This window comes from Mytilus edulis, chromosome 5, assembly GCF_963676685.1.
Source record: "Mytilus edulis chromosome 5, xbMytEdul2.2, whole genome shotgun sequence".
In the NCBI taxonomy this organism is placed as follows: domain Eukaryota; kingdom Metazoa; phylum Mollusca; class Bivalvia; order Mytilida; family Mytilidae; genus Mytilus; species Mytilus edulis.
In genome coordinates, this window is record NC_092348.1 from 59,240,381 (window position 1) to 59,258,752 (window position 18,372).

Consider the following 18,372-nt stretch of genomic DNA (forward strand, 5'->3'; position numbering starts at 1 on the left):
GAAATTCAATCAGTGTCCAAGGAGAGATGCGAAGAGTCATACTTGAAACATGCATGAAAAAATACAAAGCAGAAGTGATGCATAAAGAAATCCTAAGTCGATGCATATATCAGAAGCAATGACAAATATTTAATCCTGGTATCTATATATGATGAGATTATGAGTATATCTCTTTTAATGTTAAAAGTAGCACACTGAGAAAGGGATAAGAGCAATTGTTTTGTGACAAAAAAGCTAAAAACTTAAGTGTGGAGACTATATTCAAAATATATTTAAGTAGCTGTAAAATATATTTATTCTTACTTATACATATTAAGGTCCCTTACATAACTTAATACAGGTTAATGAAATGAAAAGACCGCTATATTATCTAAAAAGCTATTTTTTCAGAATCTAAAATATATATTACTTTCTGATTAATAGAAGCAATATAAGGACTACTCCTTTGTGTTTTTTTTGTGTTTTTTGGTATGGTTGTGTATGTACTTATTTTGTAATATGGATGAATACCCAATATCCTTGTTTTTATATTAAGAAAAATACCCTCATAATTGAAAATAACACAGCATTTAAAGAATTTTAAAATTTTCTAATAAAAGAAGACACGTTTAAAGTACTACCAGATGTGTAGTTATTCTAAAAAAATATTCGGGTAATCGTTTTAAAATTGTATACAAGACTGCCTAGTAATTTGATGACTACATGTACATATAAGGTATTAGAGTTTTTTAATGATTGAACTTAGTACAACTGTAATCTATTGTTCTGAATTGCCAATTTTGTTGGAAAATATATAAAAATTACACACGAATATTCGATTATTGTTTGAAAATTAGGTCTGTGGGCGATTTAAAACAGGAAGCCTGACATAATAATTTAACTGCAAATGTCATAGGTACTATAAAAGCTTATAAATCATTATGATTCTGTTTCCTAACTGCTATTACATGAACACATTTGTCTCTGGTAAGAATATTAGTTTATTAGTATTTTTGTTATTTTACTTTTTATAATAGTATTTTAAATCGGACAAAAGAAACCCCTTTTTAATCCAAGCATATAATAAGAAGTGATATTGTGATAGTATGATAAAATGTATAAGAAATATAATTGAATAACAGTACTAGTATCCAATTATAAATGTAAATGGGAAACATTATTGTGCATCTATGCATTCTTAAAATTTATTTGACCTGTTACAAAGTTCCATCAGTCCACTAGTATGAATATATAGATGCATTAGCTGGCATGCAGATATTTTAAGTTAAGTGCACTTATTTGAATAAGATTAGTAACCAACGAAGAGTACACAAATAAATAAATAAAGTTAAAAAAAAAATACATACATTTTAAAGTAAATAAATACATAAATAAAAAGATAAATAAACATTTGAATGATTGGGAAATCATTATAATATTCTCCTGCATGAATATTATTCTCAACAGAACGTAACAGTAACGTAAAACTGCACATATTAGCAAAACAATTCTTCTTAGTGAGCAATTTTTCAAGTTTAAAAAAGAGTCAAAAAGTCATCAGGGTTATAACTTGTTTGAATAAAACACAAGAAATGGATCTCTGTATGAGCGAAGGGTAAACAAAAATCTTTAAAAGTAGGGCACATTAAGTCTTCATAGAGATGATTTCTCAAATAGTTTTGATTTATACGTTTAAAAAAACACACTTACATTGAGAATGGAGATAGGGAATGTGTCAAAGAGACCACAATCCGACCATAGAACAGACAACAGCAGAAGGTCACCAATGAGTCTGCAATGCAGCGAGAAACTTCCGCACCCGGAGGCGACCTTCAGCTGGCCCCTAAACAAATGTATATTCTAGTTCAGTGATAATGGACGTCGGCTAAACTCCGAATTATACACAAGAAATTAAAATCAAAATTCATACAAGACTAACAAAACCCAGAGGTTCCTGACTTGGAACAGGCGCCAAAACGTAGCGAGGTTAAAAAAAAAACATTTTTGAGATTTCAACCCTCCCCCTACACCTCTTGTCAATGTAGAAAAATAAACGCAAAACAATACGCACAGTAAAACTCAGTTCATGAGAACTTGGATGTCAGAAGAGGTAACAAAAGAATATAAACATAATAGCAATAATACATGAATTACAACTGACTACTAGTGGTTACTGACATGAACCTTTACAGAGTTGAATTGAATTTCCGGTTTAAATGGCTGACCACGGTTTTCCAAGCCCCGGAAAAATAACAATAATTAATAGTAATGTACATATGTGAGAGTCACTCCATCCATACCAGCAACAAACAAAACGATAATTAACCTTCAAGAAACTATCTGTTTATTAGTATAGTTCAAAACATAACAGTTTTCTACTTTGAAACCATGAGTGGTCAAGATAGTGAAAATCCGGCCAGTGAAAAAATGGCGGACTCCTATGTTATGGCACTTAAACATAACAACCACACACATAAAGATAATGCAGAGCCTGATGCGGAATATTTCAACGTCAAGCCTGATTTCATATTAGAATCAGACATTTTCGGTAGTTCAAAACCTGATAAAAACAATTATCTTACACATACCGAGTTATTCAAATGTATAGATCTCACAATACCTGCTAACCATTTAAATGGACTTCAGAGAGTCATTGGAGGGGTATGGCGTGTATACCCAGACAGTGAAGAAGACAGGGAAACTCTTGTGGTTAACTCAATCACAGTTCGAAAAAAACGAATCGAGGTTTACCCAAGAAACCCAAAATATGTGGAGAAAGAAAGCCCAACCACAGTTAGAATTAAGATAAAGAATCTGCTGATGACGGACAATTAATTAGATACCTACAAAATTGGCAACTTGAAGTACTAAATTACCAAAGAGAGAGACTTCGGATTGATGGGTTCGTGACAAACTTTCAAACAGGCGACAGGATCTTTTATGTCGAACCCTTCCTTACCATGATTCCTAGAAATGTCAAAATTGGCAAATACCGTGAACTGATTGTCTACAAGGGTCAAACAAACCAAAAAGCTGAAATTTAATGTACCAAATGCCTGCAAAAAGGTCATAAAAAATCAGACTGTAACAATGACTGGAAGTGCAAGACTTGCGGTACAAATGGTCATATCTCTAAAGACTGCACAGCTGAGTCAGTCAAGCTGACTCAGATGTGCCGTCAGAAGAGGCGGATGAAGCAAGTGAATCTGAAACCGAGAAAGGTGAGGAGATTGTTTTATCACAATCTACCGAAAACTTGTTAGATATTACACATACTGAGGAAATCAGCAAAAATGCTGAACTTCCCACAGATACAAACAACACACACACACAGGTACCAGACCAAAACCTATCTGAATTGAAGTCTGATGAACCAGAATAACAGCATCCTGAACAATACATGAAAAAATAAAAGGAACAACAGCAACAATTTATGGTCCACTAGATAAATACCTCAGGACAACCCCTCAGCAGAAATCCGCCAAACGTTCCGCCACCACACCAACTGATAAGTTACATGACCGTGAGATTGGCTCATCAAAACCAAGGACATCTGATCATAACACATAACGATCCAAAACACAAAATTGTCCAAATATAAAATTCACCTATGAATTATTGTAAATACCGTATTATATTTTTTATTTGTTTGTCTATTTTTGTTTTTAGTCAAGAAAAAAAAATTAAAAAAAATAAGTCAGAGTGTGATATAATTTCAGATTATATACACCTTGAAAATAGAATTACAAGAAATATAAAAGAAAATGTATATATATGTAATAAATTGTGTATACGACCTATTGTAAAACAAGAATGTGTCCACAGTACACGGATGCCCCACTCGCACTATCATTTTCTATGTTTAGTGGACCGTGAAATTGGAATAAATTCTCTAATTTGGCATTAAAATTATAATGATCTTATCAAAGGGAACATGTATACTAAGTTTCAAGTTGATTGGACTTCTACTTTAAAAAAAACTACTTTGACCAAAAACTTTAACCTGAAATTTGCACTATCATTTTCTATGTTCAGTGAACTGTAAAATTGCGGTCAAAACTCTAATTTGGCATTTAAATTAGAAAGATCATATCATAGGGCACATGTATACTAAGTTTCAAGTTGATTGGACTTCTACTTCATCAAAATCTACCTCGACCAAAAACTTTAACCTGAAGTGGGACAGACGGACGAACGAACGGTCGGACGGACGGATGAACGAACAGACGGACGGACGGACGAACAGACGAACGGACGAACGGACGCACATACCAGAAAACATAATATCCCTCTACTATCGTAGGTGGGGCATAAAAAGTTGAATTTCAAACGACCCCATTGCTGAATATCACAAAATCAAGTTATAAATGTCTCTATTCTGAATATGCTATTCATCAAATGACAAATTGGAACAAGTCAAGTTGTGATGAAACTACCACAAAAATAATATTTGCAGGTATAAATAAATATATACGGAAAGCTGTATTGATAATAAAATTTATTATGATGCCTTTTACTCGTATAAACATAATAAAGAATCATATAAACATGATAAATGAAATAAACACAATAATTATACATATACTTCAACTGTTTAAAAGGAAAACACTAGCTGCTCGAAGTAGAAATAAAGATAAAATAAATAAGGAAAATCCAACAAAATTAACGTTCATAAAGAAAATATCTTTGATAAATACCGATTCAATAAATCACATAAGTCTAAAATCACCTTTTCTGTTGATTTTTATAGTTAACAGCTATAAACTCTCCATGATAAATGCTTGCTCTATAACAAATTATCCATCAGTTTTAATTCACATATTAGAATTCATACTTCGTCTTTTTCCATTTCACATTAAAAAGATTTGGATATCTTATTCAATCCACACATTAGGAATACTTCAAAAGTCAATATTAATCCACATGATAAAATCCATCTGTCAATCCTTTGCAAGTCCCATATTATCAGTAAATATGTTCCTCCATAGAAATACACAAGTACTGATTTTGCTAAATATAATCATTCTGTTGCTTCTAAACTGATTGTAAATGCCCACACCATGTACATGGTCCACCAATTTCATACTTCTACCAAAACATCAGACCTAAAAATAAATAAACACATGATATGAATAAAATATATCTGTTTTTTCAGTGAATATATAACATTTTTATAGTCTCAAAATATGTTGAAGTAGCAACAGAAAAATCTAAAGTATATATTGAACAAGTAAATAAAATTATATGTTCAATTACATGCATGCATGCTTATATTTATTTGTGTTATGTTTTATTTACATTCATGTACACTGTCAAGTTTGTGTTTATGTTTTATTTATTATATGCACTTATCTTACACATGACTGTGTACCATTGTTTTTATAGTAATCATCAAATCAAACAACTAATGAAAATATGCTGTAAATATGAGATGAAACAAATATATCTTCTTTTTGCATTTATGTCAACAAAACATTTAAACTCAAAATTTAACATTGGGTGAAAATCTACATATTATATCACTAAACTGTCAAGGTTTAGGCCAAAACCAGAAAAGAGAAAGATTACAATTATGGACAAAAAAATCAAAAATGTAACATTCTTTTCATGCAAGAGTCACATTTTATAGAAAAAAAATGAAAAAAACAATAAATAATGAGTTTGATGGGAAAATGTATCATAGTTATGGTAACACACAATCAAAAGGGGTATCAATCTATGTAAAAAATAATTTAAAATGTAAGACAATAAATGAGATAAAAGATACAGAAGGCAGAATACTTTTGATTAACCTAGAAATAAATGAAAACATTTTTACTTTAATAAATGTATATGCTCCAAATCAACACAAAAACAGAAACAAATTTTTCAAAAAGGTTAAAAATATAATTGAAATCAATCGCTTGGGTATTCTTATACTTGGAGGTGACATGAACGAAACACTATCAATTAATGATAACAAAAAACTAATAATATCTCACGAAACTACAAACCAGTGAATAGTTTAAAAAATTAATAAAGAAAAATAATTTAACAGATATATGGAGAGAACTTCATCCAAATACAAGTCAATTCTCATGGAGAAGGAAAAATGATACAAAAAATATCCAGTAGAATTGACTTCTTTTTAATAAGTCCCGATATAAGACCGCATGTTATGAAAGCAGATATTCGACCTGCAATGATCTCATATACTGATCATGAAGCCATTTCTTTACAAGTAAGACAAAATTCGGAAGAAAGAGGCAGGGGATTCTTTAAAATAAATAATAGTATACTTAAAGAGCAAAATTATATTGATCTCATAAATAAATTAATCGAAAACTATAAAAAAAACAAATACTCACCAAAAATTTGAAAACACTGTGGGATATGTTTAAATCAGAGGTAAGAAACGCAACTCTTACTTACTGCAAACAAAGGTCATCTGAAAATAAAAATGATATAAAAAATTTAGAAATAAAATTAAGAAAATTAGATGAAAAAACAAATGTAAGCCCAACCATGGAAAGGGAAATTGAAACCATTGAAGAAAAACTTGAAAACTTCTATTTAAATGAAGTTAAAGGTGCAAAAATAAGATCCCGAGTAAAATGGTTAGAAGAAAGAGAGAAAAACACTAAATTCTTCCTGGGCCTTGAAAAATCAAGACAAACCAAAAAGAGTATCACAGCGCTTAAAAATAAAGATAGGAAAATAGTTACAGAACACTCAGAAATTCTAAACATAGAAAGATCATACTATGAAAATCTCTATAAAAGCACTTCTCCCAATTTAAAAGATATAAAAAATTATATAAATGAAACCAACATTGATCACAAACTATCAGAAATAGAGAGTGAATCCTTGGGGGGGGGGGCCTTAACAGTAGAAGAATGCACTATAGCAATATTTAAAATGAAATTAAATAAATCTCCAGGAATAGATGGGCTAAGTGTAGAATTTTATCGCACTTTCTGGAGTAATTTAAAAGAATTTACTGTTGAAGTTTTTAACAAATGGTATGAAGAAGGAGAACTAACAACCATACAAAAAATATGTATAATATCCTTAATTTACAAAAAAAGATCCTTTGTCACTGGATAACTATAGACCAATTACACTATTAAATGTAGATACTAAACTCATTGCATATGCAATAGCTCAACGTTTAAAACCAATACTGTTAAAAATAATTCATGGCGATCAAAATGGTTATATCAAAACTAGATATATTGGTTTTAATATACGCCAAATCCAAGACATTATAGATTATGCTGAAACCTTTCATATTGATGGTGCATTACTTTTTATTGATTTTTCAAAAGCTTTTGATTCATTAGAATGGGACTTTATGTATGAAGCCCTTATAAAATTTGGTCTCCCAAACTCATTTATTAAATGGGTTAAAACATTATATAAAAATATTAAAGGCTGTATGCTAAATAATGGTTGGATTTCAGAAACCTATAATGTATCTCGTGGGATACGACAAGGGTGTCCATGCAGTTCTCTAATTTTCACAATAGCAGTAAAAATTCTCGCATGTAGAATAAGACAAGATACTGGTATTAAGGGATTTCAAATTAAATTAGACTCTAAAACACATAGTCTGAAAATTTCACAACTAGCAGATGATGCTACTCTTTTTTTTAAATGTAAGCAGGAAATAAGCTATGCTTTAAACTTGATTGAAATATTTGGAACACTATTGGGTCTTAAACTTAACCGATCTAAAACAGAGGGTATATGGTTAGGCAAATTGAAAAGCTGTAAAGATAAATATGAAAATATACACTGGAATACAGAACCTATTAAATGTCTAGGGGTATATTTTGGACTTAACAAAGATGAATGTGACAGATTAAATACAGAAAAGATTTTAAGAAAGTCTCAAGATGCAATCAATAGCTGGAACAGAAGAAATCTTACAATGATAGGTAGAATAACAGTAATTAAATCTCTTATCCTACCAAATTTAACTTTCTTGGCATCTGTTACAACTATATCCAAAATGTTTTTGAATGAATTCAAAAAACTGATTTACAATTTCATTTGGGGCAATGAAAAAGAAAAAGTTAAACGGATATATTTATGTAAAGATTATTTGGAAGGAGGCCTAAAAATTATTAATATTGACAATTTCCTATCAGCTATACAATTATCCTGGGTCAAACGATTAACATCCACACACTTTGCAAACTGGAAAGATATTCCCCTTTTCTTTTTTAATATATTTGGAGAAAACTTTTCCTTATTCAACATGAATCCAGGTAACATAAAAGCAATCCCAAACCTTAGTAAAACACTCCCCCTTTTTTACCTAGAAATTATTAAAAGTTGGTTTAAATAAAAAATATCTCAAACAAAACCAACGATACAACTTTTATTAATATAAGACAACAATATATCTGGGGCAATAAGCATATACAATTTCAAAACAAATGCTTAATATTTTCAAATTGGATAACAAATGGGATACTATTTATTAATGATATAATCGACAAAGAAGGAAATATCTCACAAAAAATTGTACTAGATAAACTGACAATTAAATCAAATTGGATATCAGAACTGTCAAGAATCAAAAATGCAATACCAAAAAAATGGCAAATAGAAATGAAATCAGAGAAATCGTGCCATACTCAAATTAAAACAGATAAAAAAAGCTATACCTAAAAACACAAAACAACACAAAATTGATCTGCATTGAAAACCTTCCATCAAAAGAAATATATAAAAGCATTAATTCAAGTAATATAGAGGAAGAAACACCAATTGGCTTTCTGAAATGAAAAACACAATTTAAATTAGAATCGTCAAGCTATCTGTATAAAATGCTTAACTTCATATTCTACAGTTTACAAGTTAACACATTAAAAATATTCCGGTGGAAGCTACTTCACTATATCCTTCCTTGTAAACAGCTATTGTACATCTGGCAACTGAAAAGCGATGACCAGTGCAATATTTGCAACTATGAACACTTTTTCATCACATGCCAATACTTTCAATTTTTTTGGAAAAAGGTCAAATTACTACTGGACAAAATAAAAATGGGGACACATATAATCACTTTCAAAAATCTAAAACTTGGGTATAAAATATATGATAAAAACTACTATGACATCAATCTGTTTCTGACTGTATTAATGTTCTCTATTCATAAATCTACATATGCATCAGCATATAAACAAAAAAATGTTGATGTCTACAGAATTTTTAAGTTAGAATTTCAACAATACTTTGATAGTATGAAAGTTCTTGATACAAATTCAAGTAGGTTTTTGAGTGATGTTTATAAAAATATATAATAACCATGTTTATATCATAAATGTATTTATATTTAATATCATTATACATATCATGAAGGATGACTCATTGGAAATGTAAACAAGTTTCATGTGTATGTTTACATATGACAAATGATCAATATTTACCTGTACAAAAAGTCAGCATGCTTAGTGAACATTAACACTGTACTATCTAATGTCAGACAAGAAATTCCTTTACATTTTAGAATAAATCATGATGCTTTCTATAAAATTAAACAATTGGAAATATTTTAAAAACTCACCATTAGAGACACTTAAATTAGATGAGAACCTCCTGCTCATCATTAAATTTATACACGTGGCATTCTTTAATCATCCGATCATCTCAACATTCACGTGAACTTGTTTAGATCAAGGTTAAGGTCAACGATTAACTGCTTTCTTTCTTGTCTGAGCTTACTATATAAGGAACATACTACTGGGTAATCAGGAGTATTTACAAGACTTGACTTTTTTTTTTTTATCCATCATATCTCTTCAGATTCTATTTTATTTTTAGGCTACAGGTTGATAAAAGTAAAATAAATATATATATAAAAAAAAGAGTACCTTTTCAGATGGCTAAATTAAAGGCCCAAACATTTAACAACTGGAAAACAACTGTAATATTTCTGACTTGAAACAAGCATTTTCTTATGTAGAAATTGTGGGTTTAATAGATAAAAGAAGATGTGGTATAAGTGCCAATTAGACAACTCTCAATCGAAGTCACAATTTACATAAGTAGACAATTATAGATCAAAGATTAAAAAATATAGGCCAAAGGTAAAACGTGGCTTCACAGCTAGCTAAACCACTCACCTTATGACATTCGCACAAAATTTCATTACGTTGATAACATATAAAGTCATCATTCAAGCCGACCGTGCAAGGGCTGTATAGCCAGTCAAGGTCGTTATAAACTCCCATCATCAATTTCATAGATACCAGGATTTATAGATAACATTACAAATTTGAAGTGCTAAAATATATATATAACATTGCTAAATGAGTCAACACACTAGAGTTGGTGTATTTCAATATCAAAGTTTTACTGAAGATAATTTACACAAGACTTAATATGAGGATCCTTTTTGTGGATAACTTAATACAAAATACTTGTTTGTGTTATCTAGGGTTATTACTATTCAATCTCTCGTAAATTTTAAGCATCTCCTATTAGTTGAGTTTTTCTATTCTTAAATGTTTTAACCTTTATAAATTAACTCTTGAAAACTGTGTTTTGTGGGCTAAAGGCATACAATAACATAAAGGGATGCTTGATAAATACCAGATACATTTGTCTTTTAATAAAAACTATCATATAAGTATCGCAATGATGCTATGGCGGATTTATCGGTTTTCAAACCTATTTCTTATTAAACTCGATTATAAACTTTGAAATGTTTTCGTCTGTCTGTCTGTCTGTCTTTTTTTTATCTTCTTTACGTAGTTCTATTTTTTGAAGGATCAACTGTTTTTGTCATTATTATAAGAGAACTCAGGCCTTCACAAACAAGACCTACACAATGGTCTGTATGACAGTTGTAATGCTTTTTCTTTTTTTAGACAGTTAGACAGGACACAATGACTTATCTTCCGTTGACAATATTTGTAATTGGATTCTGCACCAACCTTTCATTGTCAGGTAAGCACTTGAATTGAATAAGCGTAAATGTATTAATATATCTCAAAGAATATACGACTTAATTTATTATATGTATGATTTGTTATAGAATAACTAATCGAAGTATTCAAATTGAGAAAATATTCAACAAGTGACTGAACACGATTCACATGAGTTTATTAACAGTGATGTTCGGTCACGAGTTGAATATTTTTCGATATTAGAATTCTTTTATTACATATTTAGTAGCAAATAATTGTTTTGAGTAAATTAATGTAGAAAATGTAAGGAACTATATCTTTTTCTTGCGCATTCATAATTTTTTTATCCGACGTTATAGATATTTATTACATTGGTTGCAAAAAATTACGTTGATTTCCCATTGAAATAAAAACCGATAATTTGACATGTAAATACACGTCGTTATTTCACTCCCCTGACGGCATACAAAAAAGGTGTTGTCTAGATGTCGATAACGTCGGATCAAAATAAATTGTTAATGCGTAGAAAACGATAAAGTTCCTACATTTTCTACTTTTATTTCATAAAAATGCAATTTGCTTATGTGATAAAAAGTTTATTTGTATATAAAAAGCTACTTCTAAGTGTTTAATCATGATATACTTGTAAGAAGAAACGAGAATGAAAATTTAGTAAATTGGAAGCGTGTTTCTACGATAACCTTCATCAGAACACCATCTTCGCTAGCCAAACGTTACGGTCCACTTCCCTTATCTCCAACCTTGGCGGACTGTGATAGGATTTCGAAGACATAAGGTAATGATTTTCATTGGTTGCAGTCAAAACTCGCTGCATACAATCTAGAAGCGTCTATAACATGATCACGTGTAACTGTATAATGTGTATGTAAACAATTGGCACGCGCTTATTGTCTTTATATCCCAAAATTTACGACTATATCTAGTGACAATTCAAATCAACTAGTAAAAGTTCCTATGTATGTTTCTTGCACAAATGAATAAATGTCAACGTATATTTTTGTTTCCTGCTTTTCCCACTGTGTAGAATCTAGACGCTACCGTGTTTCACCTGCAAATTGAAGAGTTCAAGTGCTACCATTGGTGAAGAATAATGTATTTGGAATGGGTGTGACTTTAATCTACCGGTAGATGGCGCAACATTGTTATTACACATGTTGACTTAATCTGCCAAGGGTGGAGAGGAGGAAAGTGGATCGTAATCCTTGGCTAGCGAAGATGCAGGAATACACCAACCCTTAATGTTTTAAGCGAATAACTCACTCCATTGGCTAAACCATGCAACTCCTCAGTGTGTTCTTTGGCAATAAACCCCTTCAACCAAGAACTTTCTATAACATAATCAATCAAACAATAAGGTTTTCTCGGTTTCAAGTGATATGATTTCAAAAATAAAAAGCAATTCAATTTATTTGTTGAAAAAATTAAAACATTGTAAAGATTATACAAATCAATGTCATCTAATATTACCTGATTGACTCTCAGTTGCAGAAAATAATTGTCAAAACCGTGGAATAAAATGTAAGGATAACTTCCAGATAACAATTGATATGTATTCAAAATAAAATTGCAATTCAATTTATTCATTTGAGAATCAAAACAACGTAAAACAATTAATAAAATTGAGAAAGGAAATGGGGAATGTGTCCAAGCGACAACAACCCGACCATAGAGAAGACAATTGTTGACAGTATCTTATATGTTTCCGTTTATAATCGCTTAATTGACCATAAGTTGCAGGAAACAATTGTAAAAATCATGGAATAAAATGTAAGGATAACGTGCAATGTATTCCAAGGGGAGGACTATGTAATGGATATGTCCATTGTGACGATCAATCTGACGAAGATCCTGATTTCTGCAGAGGTAATTACTAATTATGTTTAATGGTCATGATCCAGTGGTTGACGCTAAATGACCTGCTTAATTATTGAGTCATTTAGGAAAAAGGAGCAAAAGATACAAAAAACATGATAAGATATGTATAAGAACAAGTAACGAAAGAATTTTACTTATTTACTTTTACTGCAATGAACCACGAACAGATCAATTAAAAATGTATGATACGTTTTTTATTGCAAAAGCAAACAGACGCCAGGTTATTAAATAAAATAAGGTAAAATCACATAAAATACTGAACTTTGAAAAGTATGAGGAAAAGTTATTGTTCTTAAAAAAATTTGTTAACCTATATGAGAATCTATTTTCTATTATCCGAAACTTATTGAAACTTTAATAGATTGAAGGAAACCAGAAAATACATATAACAATAGCAATATACGATAAAATAAAATACAAATATGATCGAAACTCCCTAATGACTTTAACATCGAACAAGTGAACAATTATTTACTTTTTAAAACGCCTTTTCTATTTAAAAAAAAGAAAATGCATCTTTGTTATTGTTGACTATTTACTCAACGTTAACATTTTCATTTCGACAATTTTCATAGTAACCCCAGGGATGATTACATGTCATATATTTAATGTTCTTTGTGTAATATATGTTAATCAATTACAGATTTCAGCTGTCTAAGTGGGACTGTAAAATGTAAAAATAACATAGAATGTGTCCATCAAGATTATTTATGCGATGGTTACACACAGTGTAATGATGAATCTGATGAAGATCAAGAAATGTGCAAAGGTACTTAATGATTAAATTCTTTAGAAGTTTTTAATGATTTTAAACGGAACTTATCATATATATATATATATATTTTTCTACTTAAAGGTAAGTAAAAAAATAATGAATACGAATATAAGAACAAATAACATTACCTGTGTTAGAGACAAATCTCGTCAATGAATTTAAAAAAAGACAAATCTTGTCAATTGATTTCAAAGGGACAAAGCTCGTCGATTACTTTTAAAGAGTCAAATCTTGTCAATCGATTTTAAAGAGACAAATCTCGTCAATTAATTTAAAACGAGACAAATCTCGTCAATCAATTTAAAAGAGACAAATCTCGTCATTCGGTTTAAAAAAGAGCCAAATTTCGTCAATCGATTAAAGGTGGAATCAAGGTCGCAATAAAAAAGTTACAGAATCTCATAACACCCAAAAGGAACCAGACCAGTTGCGTTGATAGGTTAATTATTTTCTGCTATGCATGGAGCACTCACTTTGTCAAAATGTCACAATCAAGTATAGTACGACATCGGTGAAATTATAGATCAGACGACATTGCTGATATATAAAAATAATGCTGTGTTATTTCTATAATTTTATTTCTCAATGGAGCTTAAATTAACCATAGATATTTCTTTACAAGTCAGTAACCCGAAAAATAACTGAACATCAGTGCTTTCATGTTTTTTTAATTTGATGCATTTCGAAAGATGAATTACAGATTTCCAGTGTACCAGCGGTTTTATGAAATGTAGAAACAACTTGCAATGTTTTCGCACTAGGTTCCTTTGTGTGGCAACAGATAATGCCTTTTGTTTAGATGGGTCCGACAGTGACCCAGAGTTTTGTAGAGGTAATTCATATTTCATAGTATTCACAATTTACGATCATGTTTATGTTTTCTGTACACGTCTTTGTTATTGATCTTTAAAATTCGTCATCAAATGATCCATGAAATAATTGAATCTCCAATTGAATATGTCAATAACTTTTTATTACAGACAAACATAGATTGAAACTTGTAATATAAAAAGGACTTTCATGAAAGGTCTTACTGATGCTCAACAATGAGATTCTATTGGTAGTTCTAAGTACTCTGGAAGTAAATGATGCACTTTAAAAATTCTTAAACACGATAATATGAGATATTTATGTTGTTTTTTTAAATATAATGTTAATGTGCGGGAGCGGGAGAGAGAGAGACAATATATCAGTTATCAGTGAAGCTGGATTTAGATTCTGCTTATCTTACATAATGCATTGCTGTTGTTACAGCGAACGCACCGGAATGTCTTAAAGGGGAAGTAAGATGCAGGAATGGAGTACACTGTGTAAATCCTAGGTACCAATGTGATGGTCTTGAACATTGTCCAGACAACTCAGATGAAGACGTAAACATGTGTGCGGGTAATCCTTAACCTTTATTGTCGTAATTGAAACTTTCTTTTTTAAACATATACTAATAGTCCATATGTTTCCCAACGAATGGAAAGAACATTTTTGTTTGCCAATTTCAGTTCGCAATATAAGTGTCCACATGAATGATCAATGCAAAAGGTTGAAAGCAAAATAAAACGTAACATTATTGTGACATTGCATCACCAATGTCTTGCAAGCCATGTTTGATTAAAGTCAGCGGTAGATGATCGAAGTGCAAATGTTCAACACGACGGCAGCTACATATAGAGTAGAATCGACGTATCCTTTCGGAGGAACTAACATAATCCCCACGTTTTGGTTGGGTTTTTCTTGCACTTGCATGTTGTGTTTTGTGTACTGATATGTGTCTATTTTTGTTTTCCTTTTTAGCATATCGTCGTCACTTTATTTTAGATATATGAGAATAATGACCCCCAGGTATCTTTCGCGACTCTTTAATAATCGCTTGAAGAAAAGCAAATCAAGATTCCAATTATTGATAATATTGTCAATCTTCTTATATATTGATTGATTGATTATTTGGTGGTGAATTCTATTCTGGACACCATTGTGCTATTTTGCTATTTTGGGACGATCAGTTTTAATTAGTGAAGGATGCAGGAATGCCACAAAATAACCAACGACTTTCGATAAGGGGAATCTATTTTGAGTGTGTGCTCTCTGGCAGAATGTAAAAACCAGAATTTGAATAAGTTAGATAAATTGCATTTCGAATAACCCGTGCCAAACTGCCACTGAACAGGAACATTATATCGAGTATTAAGAAAACTTCAACAATACCTTCAAAAATCGCCTCGTGTTAACGAAACCAATTTTGTACAGTCAACCTATTCTTCCCCCGCTGTAGAAAAATCCTTGTGTTTTTAACCCCAATGAAGAGCCACGTCCTTTCGAAAGTCATTTCATCTGGTCTACCAGGTTATTGTTGTATACAGGTTTGCACTGTTCTTTCAATTAATATGTACTTATTTCACACATTACCATATGTCTACAGATAACTAATATAATTTTCAAAACATGTTCATATGAATTGAAAGAAATAAAGTGCTTTACCGGAATATTTTTTGTAAGAAAAACTTTTATATTATCAAACCGAGTCGTCCTTCCACATATCTTTGTTTGAGCAAGTTTTGTGTTTGAAGCAAGCCAGGTTTATATAGTCCGTATATTGAAAAAAATGTGTGACACATTAATCGAGATATTTAAATATCAATAAAATAAATCAAAAGAGTAGTACCAGAATCTATGACAAACGACACGATTTTAATTTTGAAATATTTCCCAACTTATTCGATATTCAAGAGCTTGCAGTCCCTACTCAAGCTTTGTGAAACCTTGCCATTAAAGCAAATCAATTCTGTCTTGGTTGATTTAAAATACATATATAAGTAAGTAATGCATATGGTTGTTTTTAATTTCAAATTGATAGATGCTTTTATGCGCTTCTTTGTTAAATATTTGTTTGTATTTGTTCTAACTGATATTATGACACGATGATGACTGCTGTACCACCATTATTTTGACAATTTTATCTTTTATGTCTGTCTTGTTCAAGCATAGTTGTAAATATGATGAAATTTGATGCGCTATAAAACCAGGTTCGATCCACAATTTTCTATTTTTAAAAATGCCTGTACCAAGTTGATAAATATGACACCTGTTGTCCATTCGTTTGATGTGTATTGTCAGATGATTTTGTCATTTGCAATTGATTAGGGAAATTCCGTTCAGAATTTACCTCGGAGCTCAGTAGTTTTGTGATTTTACTTTACGCTACTGCAGATAAATTTGAAGTCATTCGTTTATGATGTAGTGTTATTATTCTTTTTAATATAGAGAAATTTTGTGGTCGTTTTGAGGTAAAATGTAAAGATGGAATACAATGCATTTTTAAATCTTATCTTTGTGACAATGACCCAGACTGCTACGACGGATCTGATGAAGAAAACTGCAACGGTAAGTATTCAAGGAGATTATAATTGATTATTGCAAATGAGATAAACAAGTGTAATACACATCACCTTCAACAATAAAAAAATCAGCATACAGTATAGTAAGCTACAACACTAAAACAAATAGAAATAAATGTAATGTCAGCAACCAATGACAAATAAAGGCAACAGTAGTATACCGTTGTTCGAAATTCATAAATCGATAGAGAAAACACAAATCCGGGTTACAAACTAAAATTGAGGGAAACGCGTCAAATATATGAGAACTACGACACAACACAAACACAACATTAAAATGTAACACACACAGAAACGACCTATAATATAACAATGCATTATTAACCTTCGAATTTGGACAGACATATAAAGATTGTGGCCAGGTTTAATGTTTATATGTGCGGGATATGGTTTCTATGGTTTCGAGAAAAAAAATCACTGTCATCAAACAACAGACACAAGGTTCCAGTCTAAAAGTAATGCAATTACTGATAGCATATGTCAATCCATTAAAAAAAACCACGGTGGTCTTAAAAAACTTGAAATAGAAAAGTTACATAACGACTTTAGTACCAGATATGACTTTTAAAAAGACTTTATGTGTTTTGAAATATAAGATTAAAATGATATCTTTTTTCATTATTTAGATAAAAACCCACGTGTTCTTGTTTTCTGATTTCATATAAAATTAAGAAATCGACTTTAACAAACCCTGGTCTTTGGCAACGACTATGCAGGTTGCAATTGTATTGAACTTTAAGTCTTATTGTATTACTCAAATACTATGACATATACAAATGTAGGATACTGATTTATTCATTTATTTTTCAGAATCAAAGAGAAGTATATATAGTTTCATGGATTATCACAGAGCAGCTCGTGGTCTAAAGAAGTCAAAATGAAAATATCTAGATAATAATGTCTTTAACTATGCCTGCAAATTTAGCCATTGTCTTGTATTTCTAATTGAATATTGCTTAACTGATATGCAATAATCAATAAAATATAAGCTCATAATATATCAGACAATTCTCATATTTAATAAAAAGTGTTATCTTACTCGCATCACTTATTCTGTATTTGATTAGATTTGACAGTAGTAAATAAAATATTTTTCCAACTTCAATTGGAAATTTAGTCTTTACCTCAGTTGCCAGAAAATCAATGGAAACAACAAGGTCTTGGCATTTGTCATTTTTAGTGATTAGACAATGTCCTTATATGATTAAATCTATAGATGATTAGGTAAATCAAACCGGAGCAAAATATGCTACCAAATTAAACAATAATTGTTAATCATATAATTTATATGACGATTTCTTACTAGACAAAACTCTGTAATCATACATCTGAAATGATGACACTTTTGAACTGTTATCTTATTCGAAAGTATGCCAAAACATCATTGTTAAAAGGGATCAAAATAGATTACTTACGTAATTAATATTGAACA

At 30.6% G+C, this 18,372-nt stretch overlaps 1 protein-coding gene and 1 long non-coding RNA gene across 2 annotated transcripts; one reads left to right on the forward strand and one right to left on the reverse strand.

Moving 5' to 3' along the window:
* The first annotated feature begins 917 nt into the window (after window positions 1-917).
* On the forward strand, window positions 918-18,045 carry LOC139524079 (very low-density lipoprotein receptor-like). Its single transcript, XM_071318639.1, has 8 exons — window positions 918-966; window positions 10,842-10,920; window positions 12,633-12,764; window positions 13,420-13,545; window positions 14,252-14,383; window positions 14,806-14,937; window positions 16,807-16,926; window positions 17,751-18,045. The coding sequence occupies exons 2-8, from the start codon at window positions 10,860-10,862 to the stop codon at window positions 17,819-17,821; spliced, it is 774 nt and encodes a 257-aa protein (XP_071174740.1). The 5' UTR covers window positions 918-966; window positions 10,842-10,859; the 3' UTR covers window positions 17,822-18,045.
* Window positions 4,391-9,640, reverse strand: LOC139522461 (uncharacterized). Its single transcript, XR_011664437.1, has 3 exons — window positions 9,536-9,640; window positions 6,327-6,406; window positions 4,391-5,084 (listed from the first exon to the last, which is right to left on the reverse strand). It is a non-coding gene; the product is annotated as an uncharacterized lncRNA (long non-coding RNA).
* Window positions 18,046-18,372: the final 327 nt, after the last annotated feature.